This window comes from Manis javanica, chromosome 1, assembly GCF_040802235.1.
Source record: "Manis javanica isolate MJ-LG chromosome 1, MJ_LKY, whole genome shotgun sequence".
Classification (NCBI taxonomy): Eukaryota; Metazoa; Chordata; class Mammalia; order Pholidota; family Manidae; genus Manis; species Manis javanica.
This window is the reverse complement of record NC_133156.1, coordinates 121,782,777-121,801,611: the sequence shown is the minus strand read 5'-3', so window position 1 is coordinate 121,801,611 and position 18,835 is coordinate 121,782,777. Positions and strand designations below refer to the sequence as shown.

At 33.6% G+C, this 18,835-nt stretch overlaps 1 protein-coding gene across 3 annotated transcripts in view; it reads left to right on the top strand.

Moving 5' to 3' along the window:
- The window catches only part of NIPBL (NIPBL cohesin loading factor), a 224,343-nt gene extending 210,974 nt beyond the window's left edge, over nucleotides 1-13,369 (top strand). For 2 of the 3 annotated variants that reach the window (XM_037002284.2, XM_037002267.2), the window contains 9 exons: nucleotides 31-204; nucleotides 605-795; nucleotides 2,763-2,870; nucleotides 3,350-3,550; nucleotides 6,641-6,787; nucleotides 8,520-8,794; nucleotides 10,032-10,206; nucleotides 11,654-11,842; nucleotides 12,387-13,369. In XM_037002284.2, the coding sequence (XP_036858179.2) occupies nucleotides 31-204; nucleotides 605-795; nucleotides 2,763-2,870; nucleotides 3,350-3,550; nucleotides 6,641-6,787; nucleotides 8,520-8,794; nucleotides 10,032-10,206; nucleotides 11,654-11,842; nucleotides 12,387-12,752 (1,826 nt within the window). In that variant the 3' untranslated portion in view covers nucleotides 12,753-13,369. Of the gene's footprint in view, nucleotides 1-30; nucleotides 205-604; nucleotides 796-2,762; nucleotides 2,871-3,349; nucleotides 3,551-6,640; nucleotides 6,788-8,519; nucleotides 8,795-10,031; nucleotides 10,207-11,653; nucleotides 11,884-12,386 lie in introns of all 3 variants that reach the window. The other variant, XM_037002279.2, reaches the window with a different exon arrangement.
- The last annotated feature ends 5,466 nt before the right edge of the window (nucleotides 13,370-18,835 follow it).

Genomic DNA, 18,835 nt, shown 5'->3' with positions numbered 1-18,835 from the left:
AGAGATTTTTTTTTGTTCTTTCTTCTTTAGGGTTTGCCTTCATTCAGCATCCAAGTCTAATGTTTGAGCAAGAGGTGAAAAATCTATATAATAATATTTTATCTGATAAGAACTCCTCAGTAAATTTAAAAATACAAGTGTTAAAAAACCTCCAGACCTACCTACAAGAAGAAGATACACGTATGCAGCAGGCAGACAGAGACTGTAAGTGAAATATATTTTTAAATTTCACAGTGCATCTACAGTTAGAGTACTCCATGACTCTTTTTTAACCCAGATACTTAAATCTCTTTATTTTAGATGAAGATATTCTGTGAAAGGAGTCCTTACATCCATAGCTAGACTTTAGGGTATTCATAAGCTCCCAAAAATTGTTTGTAAAACTTAATGTATGTGCAGACAGTAGCATTTTGAGGGAGGAGAGTGATTATAGCTCATCAGGTTCTCAAAGGGGACTCTGACAGGAGCCAAAAAACAAAAAGATTAAGAACCAGTGGGCCCCAGAACATTAGCTGTAACAGTTTGTTCTTTTGGTTGTAGCCTAATTTGGTATATTTACTAAAGTTAGTATATGTGTTCTTAATATGTTTACTTCTTTTTGTAGGGAAGAAAGTTGCAAAACAGGAAGATTTAAAAGAAATGGGTGATGTTTCCTCAGGGATGAGTAGTTCCATCATGCAGCTTTACCTCAAACAGGTGCTTGAGGCATTTTTTCACACCCAGTCAAGTGTACGCCACTTTGCCCTAAATGTCATTGCATTGACTCTTAACCAAGGTCTTATTCATCCAGTTCAGGTAAGTATGTTTACTAAAAAAGCCAGATTTTTCATCTTTGGATGACATTGTGACTAGAGAATAAGAAGTTCTTCATTCCTCCTAGTTTTTTGTCCTTAACTCTAAGAATCCAAATTTTAGTCCATCTCTGTACTTTAGATTGTCATTACTGTAAAATATCCGTATATTCATAATGTTCTCTGTTAATCAGACTTCCAATTTAAGTTGGTAGAATATGTACTTGGAATCATTTTTTTCTAAGTAAGGACAATAAATTTGTTTTAATCTATATTGAATCTTATCCCTAAGAACCAACAGCATATGTCAAGAGAGTTAACTAAAGAATATAATCTGTTAAACTAGGTCAATTTTGGTCCACAGAAAAATTAATTATATAATCTGAGTTCCTTCATCTATAAATTGGAGGTAATAACTATCCATCACCTCAAAGCATTAAGAGGACTAAATGATGTAATAAAGAAATAGTATTTCTAAGGATGGGCACTGGTCTGTGCCATCTGATGTGTTCAGAAGAGTATCATAGCTACAAAAGTGAATTTATTAGATAACCAAAGCCTGTACCCCCTCAAGATTTTTATTTTGGCTATTTTTTGTGGAACTTTTTCTAAAATACACTATATGTAATTATGCTGTTTTTCCCTGTATGCGGAAGCAAAGCACACTAATGAATAGTTAGCCATTCTTCATGACTCAGGATTATTACCATCAATATCACTTAATAAAATGTGCAGTAATACGTTGAGACTCTTGAATTTTTGAGATACTGAGGGTTCTTTGAAGGGATTCTAAATGGTTGTGCTTTTTGTCATATCTACTTTTTTACATTTCACACACTAAAAAAAATTGCAAATGGTACAAATCCTTTTTAGTCATCACCTATATTCACCATTTGTTAGCATTTTGCCACATTTGCTTTATCTCTTTCTTTTCATATATATACTTTTCTCTGAATTATTTGATAGTAAATTTCAGATATCATTACTTTTTACTTCTAACCACTTCCGCATAGATTTTCTAAGAACAAGGACATTCTCTTACAAAACCATACTGGAATCATTAATCTAAGGAAATGTAACATTGGTACAATATTATCTAACATGCAATCCATTTTCGAATTTTGCCAGTTAAGATTTTCTAAGAACAAGGACATTCTCTTACAAAACCATACTGGAATCATCAATTTAAGGAAATGTAACATTGGTACAATATTATCTAACATGCAATCCATTTTCGAATTTTGCCAGTTAAGCCAGTAATATTATTAACGAGCACTTTTTCTCCCTGATTCAGGATTTAATCCCTGGTCATCCATTGTAACTAGTCTCACAGCCGTAACTAGTCCCATGGCTACTTTTTTAAAGCTGTTCTTGTTTGTTTGTTGCCATTGCTGTTGTTTCCTGACCTACCTGCAAATCCGTCAGATTCATTCACACAACCGTTTGACTAGAAAGTACAACAAGTACAGCTCTTTGCGAAAACTAAGCTGTATTATCCAAATGCCTGATCATTGAAGCCATGTCTAAAATCAGCTTTGTGGGCAAAAACTTGTATTTTTCTAGTTTTGAATATGGAAGGCAAATTACTTTTTGTGCTGTACTAACCTTTACATAACAAATTCTTTCAGTTATTGAAGTATATGGACACATACACATTTGTAGTATATGCTGTAGTCATAAGTGTATATTAGTGTGGAAGCCCTTGATGTTTAAAGAACCTTAAATTCATGCTGAAATTGGTGAATTCACCACATCAGTATTTTTGTTAATGGCTCAGTGCTTTTTTGCTTTAAGCTAAATCTAAGGGGGAAAGAATAAATTTAAAAAGAATACTAAAACATGATAATTATAGGAAGGCCTATAAAGCTAAATTCATATATTCCAGATATACAGTGAGTTTTAACATACTTCAAGATACATATAGAGCTTTTGCTATGCTGATGTCTTATAAATCTTTTCTTTTCTTTCTAGTGTGTACCATATTTAATTGCTATGGGCACAGACCCAGAACCAGCTATGCGGAACAAGGCTGATCAGCAGCTTGTAGAAATAGACAAAAAATATGCTGGATTCATTCATGTATGTATTTTTTAATTGTACAACCTAAATTTAAACATCTTTCTTTGTTAAGCCATTTCTTTGGTAAATGACCTGCCCATGTTCATACTAGAATAAAATACTTTGTTACTTCTAAACATGTGACTAAGTTTGGCCCCCAGGCGGTTTATTTTTGTTTAAAATTAACTCTTTAAAATTCAACCTGAGTTGACAGCCCAGCAAGCATGCTGGACTAAAAATCCAGGTGAATGGGTTCCAGTCCCTACTGTACGATGTTGGCAGTAATTGCTCTTCTGGATCTCAGTTTTTTCTTCTATAAAATGGATGGGTTGCAATAGATTATCTCTAATTTTCCTTCCAGCCCTTGGATTCTATGATTTTATTATTTTAAATAAGAAAACCAAATAATGAAGTTAGCCTCAAGCTATAATGCTCAAACTATATTTTTAATTTGACTCTTTTAATTTCTGTGACAAAAATGAAGCTTTTGTTGATTTCAGATGAAAGCAGTGGCTGGTATGAAGATGTCTTACCAGGTACAACAGGCAATCAACACATGCCTAAAAGATCCTGTAAGGGGTTTCAGACAAGATGAGTCCTCTAGTGCTTTGTGTTCACACCTTTACTCCATGATCCGTGGAAACCGCCAACACAGACGAGCCTTTCTGATTTCTTTACTCAACCTCTTTGATGACACAGCAGTAAGCATAAAAAACTTACTATTTTAAGAAATTAAGGGTTCTGTAAATTCTATGACTAAAGTAGTTAACCATTTTGTAAATTTTACCATTTTAGTAAATAATAGTGACTATATTAAATAAATTTTTCTTTAAGTCTTCTATGTTAATTACAAGATATACAATCAAAATTGAAGGGGAAATTTTATATGAGAATAAAAGAATGCAGGATAAATTATAATTGTGTCTCCATACTGAGTATCTTGTGAACTTTGTTTGATAACAGTTCCTTTAAGCATACCTTTAAATAAGGTACATCACAGAACTATCATTTGGGAGGATCAGTTACCTAAATAAATCAGTGAAATTTCACTCATTTCTGTCAGACTAGAATATTGTTGAAGTTAACTGTTCTAGGCTTTCGGCTGCTAAGATCCCTACTTGACTTCCTAACAAAAAACCCACTTTTGTGTAATTACAATTTTGACCCTTTGGGCTGTCCCACAAGTTGCATTGGCCAGGACCATAAGCCAAGAAAATAGAATGTCCTATTCTTTAAGCTTACCCCTTAATTATCCCTTCATTTTGCACAAGTATTTATTCAGCACCTGCTATGTGGTAGCCATTGTGCTAGAAGATGAAGATAAAATAGTAAATAGGATTAATGTGTATCTGCCTACATAGAACTTACTGATTAGTCTATGTGTGTAAAGCTTTAAGAGGAGCAAAAGAAATATTTCTTCTTTTTTTAGTTGATAGCATTTGTACTATTCCAATACCATATTTTTTCACTAAAACAAAATTATCAGAATATTTATACCTTACTAGACCTCTTTAAGTACCACATGAAATTTTTGGACATATGATGTAACAAATAATATTGCAAACGTCTATTCCAGAAATACTTAGAATGTAACTTAATCATCACCACCACCATCATTGTCATATCATCATCAGTATTAAGCTTTCATTGTGTGTAGGACATTTTACTAGGAGTACAACATGGTGTGATATAGTGCTCTTGCCCTCATAGGACCTTTCCTTTAATTGGGGAAATAGAATCAAAATAAAGGAGATAAATAAATAAAGGTAACATATCCTGACTATCAGGTGGTTTGTATCAGTGATAATACTCTAGTCCTTATCTGTCTCCCGAACTTAATTCCTATGTGGTTTCATTGCCTTCTAATAGTAGGTCATTAACTTGATGGTTTCTAACCTCAGCATGTGAAACGCTAAGCTGGATATCTGACTCTCATAATGCAGTGTTTGCTTCTGACTACTTGCTTCCGACAAAGGATGTCAGAGGAGGGAACAAGTCACTGAAAACGTAGGGGGATTAGATGAGATGTATTTACTCTTTAATACAGGGCTGAAAACATGAATAAAGGTACAAAGATACAAATGTTTGGGAAATAGCAAATAGATTGTTATTTGACTGGAGCAGAAAGATCATAGTAAGGCATGGTATGGAGGATCTTACAGACAGTGGAAAACCAATGAAAGTATTTGAATAAAGTGATGAAGACAGGTGCCAAAGAATATTTTAGGAACACAAATTTTTTCGCATTTGTTCACACTGGAGGTAATTAAAAGGACTGATCTCTTCTGAGGACAGTGGGAGAGGAAAAAAGAAATGTGAGGAGGAATAAATTAAATGAGAGTATGAGAAGAATAGTCAAAAGATAACTCAAATATTTTTGTCCTGAGCACCTAAGAAAATAATAGAATTGTTGCTAAAAGCAGTTTGAAAAGGAGTTGGCTTGAATAGGATATAGAAGAGGAATAGTCAAAAAGAGCTAAGAAGAGAAAAATAAGAAAGAAGGTTTCAGGAAGGAGAGTGGATAGTAGTATCCGGTGCTACTGAGACTCAGTCAAGAATAGGAAATAAAAAACAAGGTGGGATATTTGGTGGGCTGAAGCTCAAGCAGTGCGGGACAAAAGCTTAGCTTTAATCATGCAAGAGTGGTGGGAAAGACATGAGAGGAGCAACTCTAGAACATTCTTACAAGAAATTTGATTTTTTCAAACAAGGAGCAATACAGGACTTTTTATGACCAGAGTTGAAGAATATCAGAATTTCTAAAAGGTTTATTCAGAGTAGTCCTGAACATTTCCAGTTGCAGTTACAGTGTTAAAACTAGTAGAAGAGGTAGGGTTCTTTGTCTGCATTTCCCCAACTTTAAATGGAAGGGTTGATACATACTTAAGAGAAACAGTCTGGTGAATATGAATAGCACATGTATTCCATCTGCCCTATGGGATTTTTGTGGCTGCTGCTGTTATTGGGTTTTGTGTTGTTTAGATGGCAGGATAGGGGAGATGGTAGGAGGGAGTGTTTTTTGATTGGTGTTTTTTGGGTTTTGGAGGGGGAGTGTTTTTTGGTTTTGTGTGTGTTTTGTTTTTAGCTGTAAATTTTAAAGGAATTTAAATGTTAATGTTTCTTATATTCTGGATGATCATGAAATATTGAAGGTCTCTGTTACTTCTTCTCAAACAACTAGTAGCAACTAATTTTTCCCTTAAATTTTGCCTACCTCAGAGTTTTTATAGAGTGAAAATGGAGTAGCACTATCAGAACAACTCTGATACTCTAAATTATGGATATATGGGAAACTGACAAATGTTTTTAAGCACATGAACTTTGATTTTTTTTAATCCATATAGTAATAGTATAATTACCACTTATATTTGAGGGCAGAATAGTAACTGTGTGTAACTGATCTCCGTATGGGTTAAACTCTTAGAAGAACAATGACAAATAATTATGAATTCCTATGTATACTTTCTGATGTGGTATGGATTTATGATAAAGATTCCATATACTCTAAGAAAACTTAAGGGATTTCCACTTCGGTGCACTAAAAAATTTCACCTCTTCCCTTCTTGGGTACCATGGTATAAGTTATTATGAAGTCTCTTACAATGGGTATAAGATTTTTTTTTAATTCATTTCTGTTCTCCCTCTACCTTTTTCTTACCTCTCTCCCTCCCTTTTCTTTCTGAAACATTAGTGAGGTGAAAGTGCACTGTAATATTTTTTTCTAAAAAGACTTTTTGGATGGATTTCTAGATTATCCACTAAACATATGTACCTTTTCTTAAAATTTACAGAAAACAGAAGTGAATATGCTCTTGTATATAGCAGACAATCTAGCCTGTTTTCCATACCAGACACAGGAAGAGCCGTTGTTTATAATGCATCATATAGACATTACACTCTCAGTTTCTGGTAGTAACCTACTGCAGTCATTCAAGGAGGTAAGTTACACACATTACTATTCTTGATGCATCTGTCAAAAGTGCAGGCATGCTGTTCTCACTGTTTTGTTTTTCATTGTTCTTTTTATTCTTTTCACAGGTATATAAAATCTTTCTAAAATGAATTTATTGAAATCTGAGCGGTGCTTGAATTGGATAGAGAGAGTGCGCTGCCATTTCATTTCCATTAAGAAAGACCTAAAACCATTCCATTCCAGATCATTAAGTTGAATATATACATATATACATATTAGATTGAATGTATACACATATATACTGTGTGTATGTATGTACACAGCACACACATACATATATACATATATATATGGGTTTTTCTATTGATAAGCTATGTCACTTCTTATTTCTCTCACTTTAAACACTGACTGTAACCGTTTGGTGTCTGTTCATATATTCACTTAAACCCCATTTTAAAGCACCTTGCTATTCTGGAAATCTGATAATGCCTGAGATCCCAATAGTACACTTGAAGAGATGCAGGCAGAGATAGAGAGAGTGATAGTGATAGCTTACTTACAAGGAAACACAGAAAATTTATGCTAGTATTGATTTCCCTAATCCTGAACACCTTATCATAATGGAGTTGGCATATTGTGTGCCCAAAATCTTTACTAAGTTTCTTGTTATAAATGTTATGTCTTCTCTTTAATGTCTTTTAGGAGGAAATGTAATTGGTTTAATTGTAAAAGCACATGGTGTAACACTGGGCATATAGTAGGCACTCATTAAATTCTTTGTTAAGTTAATTGGAATATTTTCATGCACCTGATGATACACATAGATCTCACATTACAACATCATAGTGCTCAAAACTCAGCCTGGTCAAACTAGTAAATTGGGGAGATTATTTTAATACCTAAGGATTGGAGTCTAAGCCCTTGCTACTTGAAGTGCTGACCAAGACCAGCCGCACTGGCCTCACCTGAGAGCTTGTTAGAACTGCAGAACCTCAAACCCCACCCAGACCTGCTGAAACAGACTCTGCATTTTTAACAAAATCTCTAGGTATTGAATATACACACTAAAGTTTGAGAAGTTAATAACTTCCCAGGAACTTTAGCCATCATGTTATCTTATGTTGCTTCACTTACTGTTGTGGATATACTTGAAAATGTTTCTCTCCTGTTTTATTTCTGAACAGTTAATATTTTGAGTAATTGCTTTGTAATCTGGTCTTTTATCCCCTTTTAAATCCAGCTATATCTCTTTTAAGAGCTAACAGTTTCACAAAGTGTAAAGAAACAATTTAAATACTTAAGAAAAGTTGCATATTATCTTGCCAACAAGTTTTTAAAAGGGAGAGTTTGATAGAAGAGGAGTTACAGATATTATATTCTCCTCAGTTAAATTATAATTACTTCTTTTCCTCTAGAATGGTTTATCTGTGTACCAAATTGAGACTTTTATAACTAATTTATCTTTCAATACCATCCTATGGGAAAATTGTTTGCCTTTGAATCATAATTAAGAAGGTTGTAGTGTTTTGCGGGGGAGGGGTGGATATTGGTTGCAAGAGTGGATTATACATGATTTTATTTAGTCTTTGAGTCTAATTTTTCCCCCAAGGGTAATCTCCAGTCATTTATGGAAAGTCATGGTGTTTCAGAATATAAAATATTAATTTAAGGACACTTTTTGAAATTGTTGAATGGAGTATATTTGTTAGTGGTGTTTTTTTTATTTGTTTCTCAGAGTAATTTTCTGTTTTTTCCAGTCCATGGTAAAAGACAAAAGGAAAGAGAGAAAATCACCACCTAGTAAGGAAAATGAGTCAAGTGAGAGTGAAGAAGAAGTTTCCAGGCCTCGGAAGTCACGAAAACGTATAGATTCAGATTCTGATTCTGATTCTGAAGATGATATAAATTCAGTGATGAAATGTTTGCCAGAAAATTCATCTCCTTTAATTGAGTTTGCAAATGTCTCCCAGGGTATTTTATTGCTTCTGATGTTAAAACAACATTTAAAGAATCTCTGTGGATTTTCTGATAGGTAAGGGTACATAAGCAATAAGAGATAAAACTTTCTTCAGATAATAAATATGAAACCCACTTTTGATTGCATCTTTTAGTATTTAAAATGCTGCTTTTTAAAAAAAGAGTTTGTTCCTTTTATTGCTGTATAGTATTTTGTTATATAATATACCATAATTTGTCCATGTTATTGAAGAGAGGAAAAATATTCCCTTACTTAGATCCTGATGCATTATAACCTGAACAACTTATTTTGTTGATTTTCTTTAAAAGATACTATTAGAGAATTAGGCTAATCTTTGAAGAGATTGTACGTTTAAGTTTTTAAAGAGCTTTGAATGAAGAATTGATATAGACCAATTAGGCCACGCTCTAAACAGACCCAAATAGTCTCTAATACACTCTACAAAATAAGAGAAAAATATTAATTATTATGTATATCCTATAATTTTGCCCACTGTTAGTCACTCTAGGTATCTTCTGCCCATACCCATGGAATTTGGTCATTTTTCGTATTCATTGAAACCTTACATTAGGCATCATAAAGTCAAATGTTCGTGGGGAACAGATAATGAAATGAGTAAAGTGGACCTGGTGGAAGGTCAGTGGCAAACTGGAAAAAGTATGTTTCATCGAAAAAGGTTAGATGTTACTCAGCTGTTCATCAGCTTGTTGCCACAGAAGAGGAAGGGCCCAGTGTGGCCAGAACTTCCTTTTTTCCAAGAGAAGCTAGGCAATTTTTTAGTAAGAAATATCCTGCTGTTAAATGAATTGGCAACTAATTCAAACTAATTTCAAAACTTTGAAAGGTCCAGGAGCAATGCTGAGGAGTTGGAAAGACTTTTAAGCAGAGTTGTTACTGTGAAACAGGTTTGTAAACAGTCATTCTGGCTGCTGTGTAGAGGATGAATAGTTGGTAGGCAAAAAAATAGGAGGTAAAGGTGGTACAGAGTAACTTTATTAAAACTGTCCCATAGTCACACTTAAGGTATCAAAAATAATAGACATGAGAAACTACTTTGACTTAATGATACCTCCATTTAAGACAAATACTGATGGAAATGAGAATATTATTCTTTTTAATCTTTGTCTTTATGTCTTTACTTCCCTTTCTTAAATTATATTTGAGTACAGTTTCACTTGTTGAAATCTATATGACAAAAGTTTAATTATTACTAAAGTTTAGCTAGAATCAATTTAAATGTAAATGCTTGAAAAATTTTTTTTAAGTGAATGATTTTGTTTTCCCAAAACAGTAAAATTCAGAAATACTCTCCATCTGAATCTGCAAAAGTATATGATAAAGCTATAAACCGAAAAACAGGAGTTCATTTTCATCCCAAACAAACACTGGACTTCCTGCGGAGTGACATGGCTAATTCTAAAATCACTGAAGATGTGAAGAGGAGCATAGTGAAACAGTATCTAGATGTGAGTAGTAAAACCAAAATACATTTCCTTCTGGTGATGACTTTTGAAAAGTGAATTTTTGTGGGGGAGATAGCTACACCTCTTTTACATTGAAGGTAAGTTTTATGAAACTATCAAGATTATTTCTCTATGGTTTTATGAGTGACTTTAGGCTTGCCTTTCCCATGTCACCCAGTGCATCAAAAGTATTTTTTTCTTAGGAAAGCCTGCCCAGCACTAATTTTATTTTAATGAAAACAAAAGATTTGGGGCAAGTTTTATGAAAAAGCCTTGCCAATGTATGTGGGTTTTTCTTTGCTTTTTTTTTTTATTCAGTGGATTACATGGTTTATATTTCATAAGAGGAAAAACCATGAGAAGTTGTCCTCCTGCCTCTCCAGCCCTTGTGTTCCTCCCCTTTCTGGAAACTGATATTACTACTTCTTTATGTATTCTTAGAAAAGTATTACAAGTTTATATGTTTGTATATCTCTTACATGTACACATGTAACAACTATGTGTGTATGCGTAGGCATAAAATGTGCTTTTTAAGTGGCTTTAAGAATAGGCAAATTTATAGAGACAGAAAATAAAATAAGAGGTTACCAGGAGTTTGGGTAGGGAGGAATAGGGGGTTTATTGTTTAATGAGTTCCTGTTTGAGATGATGAAAAAGTTTTGGAAATGGCGGTGTGATGATGGCTACACAACATTGTGAATATAATTAATGCCAATGAATTAATATTTTTAAATGACTGAAATGATAAATTTTATGTGTATTTTACCACAACAAAGGTTTTTTAATGTTGTAAAAAGTTTTTAGAAACTGTTCTAAAAAATAAAAATAAAAATTTTTATTCTACTTAAAGAGGTAGTTGAACATAATATTTTGACCAAGAATGAAGCCTATACAATGGTTTTCATATTATTCACAGTTTGCAAGTCCTTTAAAATTAAAAATCATTTTAATTCTCATTTAAAATTTCCCAACATCCTTTGCTTCCTCTGTGTCCTCTTATCTTTGGCAGAGAACAAGCGGCAGAAAACATTAAAATATTTATTAGCAAATATTAATCACCTGGTTGCTTGATGACTTGGACCAGGGTTAGCAAACTCTTAACTTATGAGCCACATGGGTCACACCGCTTGTTTTTGTAACTAAGTTTTATTGAAATAGCCGTGCCCGTTAGTCTTGTTTGTAGCTGCTTTCACACTACAGTGGCAGAGTTGTGTAGTTGTGACAGAGACTATATGGTCTGCAAAGCCAAAAACATTTACTGTCTGGTTCTTTACAGAAAATGTTTGCCAGCCCCTGACTTGGACAATAGCTAAAGTCTACTTCACTTACACCAAATTACTGCCATAAAAAAAATTTAGGGAAAAACAATTAAAAGGAGAAGAAAACTTTCAGGGATTTGTCAGTCTTGTTTGAAATATCTACTTAAAATTCTAATTTCTAATTTTTGTAGTTCAAACTTCTCATGGAACATCTGGACCCTGATGAAGAAGAGGAAGAAGGGGAGGTGTCAGCTAGCACAAACGCTCGGAACAAAGCAATTACCTCACTGCTTGGAGGAGGCAGCCCTAAAAATAATGCAGCAGCAGAGACAGAAGATGATGAAAGTGATGGGGAGGATAGAGGAGGAGGCACTTCAGGGGTGAGGCGGAGGAGGAGTCAACGTATTTCGCAGCGTATTACGTAAAATGATTTTTATGTGCTTATATATGTCAGTCTATTAAATGTACACCAAGTAATGTAATACCTATGAGAGAAAACATTTTGTAGATAGAGATTCTCTACTTAACCATTTATTACAAACTTTTGTAGAAAGTTTAACAAAAAAGAATAAAAAAGAAAAAACAAATGAGATTTATCTAGCATAAAAGGTTATTAATTTTTCTTTGGATTGTATTAATGTGTGTTATCCTTTTTTATTGTTGCTGAGTTTTATGTAGCTTTATGGTTCGTATGTATATATAATTTATATATCAGTAAGAGTAAAAATACGGGTACAAATTAAGAGTTACATATCATTTTACAAGTATGTGTTAACCCCTTGGCGCTGGCGGTCACGGTGCGTCTCATTACCGGCAATGGAAGTGTCTCCCGGCGTCAAGGGATTAAGAGCAATAAAAACAAAAATTTCACTAAAATTCTCTTGTGTAACACTTGGTCTTTTTTCCCTCCTCCCAATGTTTTAGTCATTGAGAAGGTCAAAACGAAATTCAGACTCTACGGAGTTGGCAACACAGATGAATGAAAGTGTTGACGTCATGGATGTCATCGCTATTTGCTGTCCAAAGTACAAAGATCGACCACAAATTGCAAGAGTAGTACAGAAAACCAGCAATGGCTTCAGTGTTCAGTGGATGGCAGGCTCCTACAGTGGCTCCTGGACTGAGGCTAAGCGCCGTGATGGTCGCAAACTGGTGCCTTGGGTAGACACTATTAAAGAGTCAGACATTATTTACAAAAAAATTGCTCTAACGAGTGCTAATAAGCTGACTAATAAAGTTGTTCAGACTTTACGATCCCTGTATGCCGCCAAGGATGGGACTTCCAGCTAATGAATTTGTACATGCAGCCAAATTTACAGGAATTTTTTTAAAAGGCAGAAAAACTTGAAATATCAACATTCTGGCAAAAAAAAAAAAAAAAATCAGTTTTATGAAGAGTAAGAATGGAACCTGGGATGCAGGAACAAAGGAAGGAAATGTTGGGCAAACATTTTTGTGGGAGCTCCCTTCGCTGTTGTGCAGCAGAAACAGATTCTCAGTTCATTTTTACTCCCACTGTATTATAGTTTAACAAAAATTGTTTATATCTTGGGAAAAAACTTTCTGTTTAAAAAATAAACAAGTGAATGTTGGAAATTAGTCTGTTAATGTTCTTAATAAAGTGTTCTTGGAGTTTAACCTAGCAGCGGATGGCTTTCTTTAGCTTAGCCCAGTTTCCAGGGAAGCATTGTTTTTTCCAGGCTGTAAAATGGCAGAATCTCCTGGATATATAATTTATTCTGTTGAAAAAAAAAAGCATGCAGTATCTATGACCTATCTGCAGAAGGAGTTTTTGTAAATGTAGATTTTGATGTATTAGGTCACCCTGAAAACAATACAAGAAAAGGGATCCCCAGGCAATCTGGCGGAGCAAATACTGCAATAAATTTTTTTACTTCTCTTTGTTACTTGTCTGTTTCCATTTGAATTTCTTATTGTAAAGATCTGTTTAAATCCATTTATATTATTTTTCAGTCTTTTATGTAAAATTTATTATATCACTGGTTTTCAAAGCAAAACATAAAATATTGTTTATACGGTTTGTATAGGCTGACTTCTGAATAATTGGTATCTATTATTTTCATTCCCATAAGAGGGTGTAAACAATTAACTCCAGGGTTTTATTGTATCCTGCAATATTTAGTATTAACTATATATGATTTAGCACTGTGCCAAACACATTTTCAAGAGTACATTTTGATATAAAAAGAAACTATAGTTTATTCCTTGTATGCTTCAATTTCTTTCTAGTGATGTCATGATAGTAATATTTATTTTTTAAACCTCGGGAAAAGGTAACAACCTTGGGGAAAGGTAACAATCATGCTATTTTGGGAAACTAGCATTTCTCTTAGTTAAATTATGCCATGTGTTATTTTAGTAGAAATAGAGATGAGTATGACCCTTCATAATTACATTTATCACAAGTTATTTTTAATGATGAAAAAGCACTAATTTTACTAGTTGAGATGTTTATTCATTTTCTATTCTAAATGTTTTATACCTCTTTTGGGAGCATCTGTCCTTTGTTCTTACTAATGGGGAGATGGGTATTTAATAAGTTGATTTGCATAGTTGATGCTCAGAAATAGCAATGCCTAAAATTTACAGAAGATGAGATCTGTTTCAAATTTAAGACTTTTAAAATATGTACTTATTTATGTCAGTTTTTTTAATTGACCTCTAGAATTTTAAGTTTTATGAAATTAGACAAGAAATCATACTCTATTTGTGAGGAAGGACATTGCCACAAAATACTTTTTTTGTCAACACCTATTAAACCATGATGAAAATAACTTTACAGGATCTATTTCCTATGTGGAATTCTTTCAGAACATTTTCTTGAAATGTTTTCTCACTCTTCTTTTTCTTCCACTTAATTGCATCTTTCCTCTCCCTTTGTACTGTGAACTCTGTTGCACAAAACTAGAATGGGTCTTTTACCCTTGAAATTTGTTAAATCAGCAAAGGATTTGAGGTGGCTTAATGAAGGCAATAATGATTTGTCAATAAAAATACCAGTTAGAAAAAAATGTAAGAATACAAAGTACAGCCTATACAGAGTACTAAAGAATGAAGATGTGGGTGGTAAAGCCAATTTCAAATTCTATGAGCCTGATTGATACTTGATGATGCATGCTGTTATTTAATGCTTAGGGAACCTGCTAGCTAAATATTCTATCCCCATTTTGTAGACAAAACTGAGGCTAAGAAGGATTCAGTCATTTGCTTATAAAGGTTGTAACAGGGTTTCAAGTTAAAATAATTGTATCTCACTCACTATAAGTTAATTGAACATCAAGCATTAAAGGAGATGGTCCTTACTGAAATTCCTAAAGGGTCCTTGGAGTATACATACAGGACAATCCTATTTAGAGTGAGCTTTGGGGAGTAGGCACACGAGTAAGGCTCTTTGCCATAGTTGGTCATAGATGAATTACTGTGTTTATGAAGTTTCCATATATTTTAAGCTCCAATATTTTATTAGCTATTAATATAAGCCAAATGTTGATACAGCTCATAAGCCTTATCTCCTTAAATATACAAACCAAAGTTTTCAGAAAGAAACTTTCTCAAATATGATTTTTTAGGTCTTTTTAAAACTAAAACAGGGCCTTAGAAGACACACAAGATACACCTTCAAGTATGGGGATTTACAATGTTCAGTCGTAATCTATTGACACTAATAAGCCATGTATGTTTTATTGACTTGTATTGATATATTTGATAAAAAATTTTAAGTTTTTGCTTTCATATATTAATATGAAACTTTATTTAAATTTATACTATTTTGACAAAGAATGGACAATTCTTAGAACACCACACCAGAATGCAAATGCAGAAAACAATTTAGTAACCTCTAGTAGAAGAAATTCTGAACTTTTAGGGAAAAGTAAAATACACCTTATTCTGTTGGTATGTTGAGTGTTTGAATTGTTAGCAGGTAAATGAAGCATACAGGCACTTTTTGATGACTAGGCTTTCTCACAAAGACAGGTAAGTCAAATTTTTCTGTCCAATGTAGATTTCATGACCAGCAAACAAACTTATCATATATTCATGTAAAAGTAAACAAGGAAGTATATGGTTCTCTTCCCCAATACACCACTTTTAGTTGGCGCAAAGTACGCATCCTGGTCACTATCCAATGCCCAGATGGTCTGCATCTTCAGAACTATTGATACAAACTGGAATAAGGCCACTTTTGGAAATACAAAGCCCATCAGATCATCCATTTGAAATAATACTGTACAGTTGATCCTTGAACAATGCAGGGATTAGAGGCACTGATAATACAAGCTGTAAATAATTCTTACAACTTTTGACTTCCCAAAAAATTTAATAGCCTTCTGTTGACCAGAAGCCTTACTGATAACAAACAGTCAATTAACATATTTTGTAATACCTATTGTTGACATTTCTGGACTTCAAGTGGTGCCAATCTGTGTGCTCATAAGTTTTGATAAACTTTAACCTTTTAGAATGTGTATGTTTTATAGTAGCAAATGATAAAATAGTAAATGACAGGTAATAAAATATTTTATGCATTTTCTAAACTTTTTTCTTAATTGCTTTGATATTTATGGGTTACACAGTTCATCTGTGAGTTTTTTCAAATTGTCTCTGATCTTCAAAAAACTTTCCAAGTACCCTTACAGAAAAAAATCCACATATAGGTGGACCCATGCAGTTCAAACCCATGTTGTTCAAGGGTCAACTATAAATTGAAACACTTGATGGTAATTTTGATCAACAAAAATCTATTTGAACTTCCTGTTGTTTGCTTTGCTCATTTTAAAACTATTTAAAAGTTTGTTTAACCCTTTCGTTAACTTGTCTTGGGGAGCATATTATTTATTACACAAATTGATTTTTATTTGAAGATTTTCCATGCATTCCATGTCCTATTGATCCTATATAAGAAACAGTTGAATGTAAATTGGATATGATAGAAAGGTCACTTTTGAAACAAATTCCAGTTTGCATAGTTCACTGACCAAGTGGTCATAAAATCCCCATATGTCTTACATGACAATCAATTGAAAATGACCAGCTCACCCTTCCTTTGCAAGACTTCAGTTGAACTTGGCTTCATTACTCAGATTTATGGGTATGTACACATTTTTTTTCCTCATCAATTTTTTTTAACTTTTAACTCTGTTATGGAACCACCACATACTCAGTTTCAATCATTCTGAGTTTCTGACCAAGCTTAATTGGGCTACACCTTATAAACTTTTCTCCCTCATACTTTGCTGAAATAAATCCCAAACATCACATAATTTTATCTATAAACATCATCTTTATCATTTCTTGACACCAAATATCCAGTCAGTTCAATTTTCTCACAATGCCCTTTTTTAGCACTTAGTAATTTTTATTGAAAAATTTTATTCTTTGCAAAAGTTTTTATGAAGTAACAATTGTTTTTCCTTGTGTTCTTGAGAAAATAGTTGCTTCTAAATAGAGGAACTGCAGTTATTTTCTGGTTTGTAATCCTTTTTCTTAAATTTATTGTAGGTTTGAGAGACAGTCTCTCTTCCAAACTCCTATGTATTGATTCTGGAGCCTGCCTAACTAGAACAGAGGTACCATTACAGAGATAATGAAATAAGGAGGTAGGTCCAGTTTTAAAAGATGGTGGTAAACATTTAATCCCTTGAATCTTGGCAAATTCCAAGCAGGTAACTGGAATGAAGAACTAAAGTAAGGAAACAAGTTTAAAAAGGTAACAGGATGCCCTGTGACTGTTGCCTCTGTTAGAACTTTTGTGTTACCTACTGCTTGAAATAGGTAAACTACAGGCTGTGAATACTTTTATTATATAATTTATAGATGTTGCAGTTTCTTTTGAGGGGAATCCTGCCTCTATCTTTGTGACTTGCAGTCTTGAATCTCAGTCACTTAGAACCGTAGAAATTATTTTGTGTTACACTGTCAAATAGTAGTCTTTATCCTTGACTTTAGTCTTTTCCCTGCTAAGAAATGCCAGTGTAAGTTTGTCTTGATCATAACTTGCCTAGAATTGTATTTAAGCCTTAACCTTGTTAGATCCTGGAAAAAAGAAGGGGAAAAATAGTTATGATCTAAGTTTATCATAAAGCCCTAATCAATAATGTCTACATTCCATAGTCTTTAAATTACTTACGGAATCATACAATATGAAGGATCTGAGATGCAATTAATGTTTTAATTTAATCCAGATGTTTTTAGCCGCTTTGGAATTCATGAACCTCTTTGAAATTCAAATAAAAGCCATGAAATTTCTCCTTAGAAAACTAAACAAATTCATGCCCCAGAATTGTGTATACAATTTCAAACGATCAATCAGCAACCCCAACCTAGTTCCATGTATGACTTGCCTTGGAAATCTACCGACTGTAGGTTTAAGAGATCCTATCTAATTCAAGCCATTTTTTTTTCTAAATGAAGTATCATTGATATACAACCTTATGCTGGTTTCAAGTATACAACCCAGTGGTGCAAGTTACCCATATTATTAAATCCTCACTCCCACTAGGGCAGTTACTATCTGTCAACATAGGGAGATGTTACAGAATCATTGGTTGTATTCTCCATGCTGTACTACTGTCCCCATGACCAGTTTAGGGTTGAGAATTTTTGTGCCCCTTTTTCTCCCTCACCCTCCCAATCCCTTACTCATCCCCCATCAAATCTCTTTTCTAAGAAGGCAAAATTGAGGTTCAAAGAGGTGAATTGATGGCTACAATAATAATAATAAGCTGCATACCTAACAGTACCAATGCCAGGAATGAACCAAGAGCAACCCTTGGGGCTCTTATCTCCCAGATCTGTTGCTCTTTGTATGAAGATTTCATCTGGAAAGTCCTTATTCAGTCTCCTGTTAGAAACTTACGGACTATATGTAGCTTTTTTATACCTTTTCAAAAGATCCACTTAACATTCTCAATTTGAGATACCTACCATTCTGTTAGATAAATGGAGACGGTAAAATGCAATTTATGTGTTCTGTTTTTATTTTAAGTGTCTTCTACGTTACCTGGCTTGATGTAGAAAACTAAAACTTAGATTGGTGAAAAGAGTATTGCCTTTGAAGTCAAGATATAGTCCAAAGCCATGTATTTCTGAAATAAATGTGATATGAGTTTGGTAAATAAAATCACATAGCATGTTATGTGGGAGCTTCTTTAAAGAGATCTGTAGTCATTTTTGTGCATATTTGGATCATTAGAATATTTGACTAGGTAGAGAGATGGGGAATGGAATTTGAAAAGTGGACAGCACAGTATGTGGAGGAAACAGGCTGTGGCTAATACAATATCAGAAGATGAAGCTCATAGAAAGTAAGAGTTAATTATACAATTTTAAGGATTTAAGTTTTAATGTGTAGG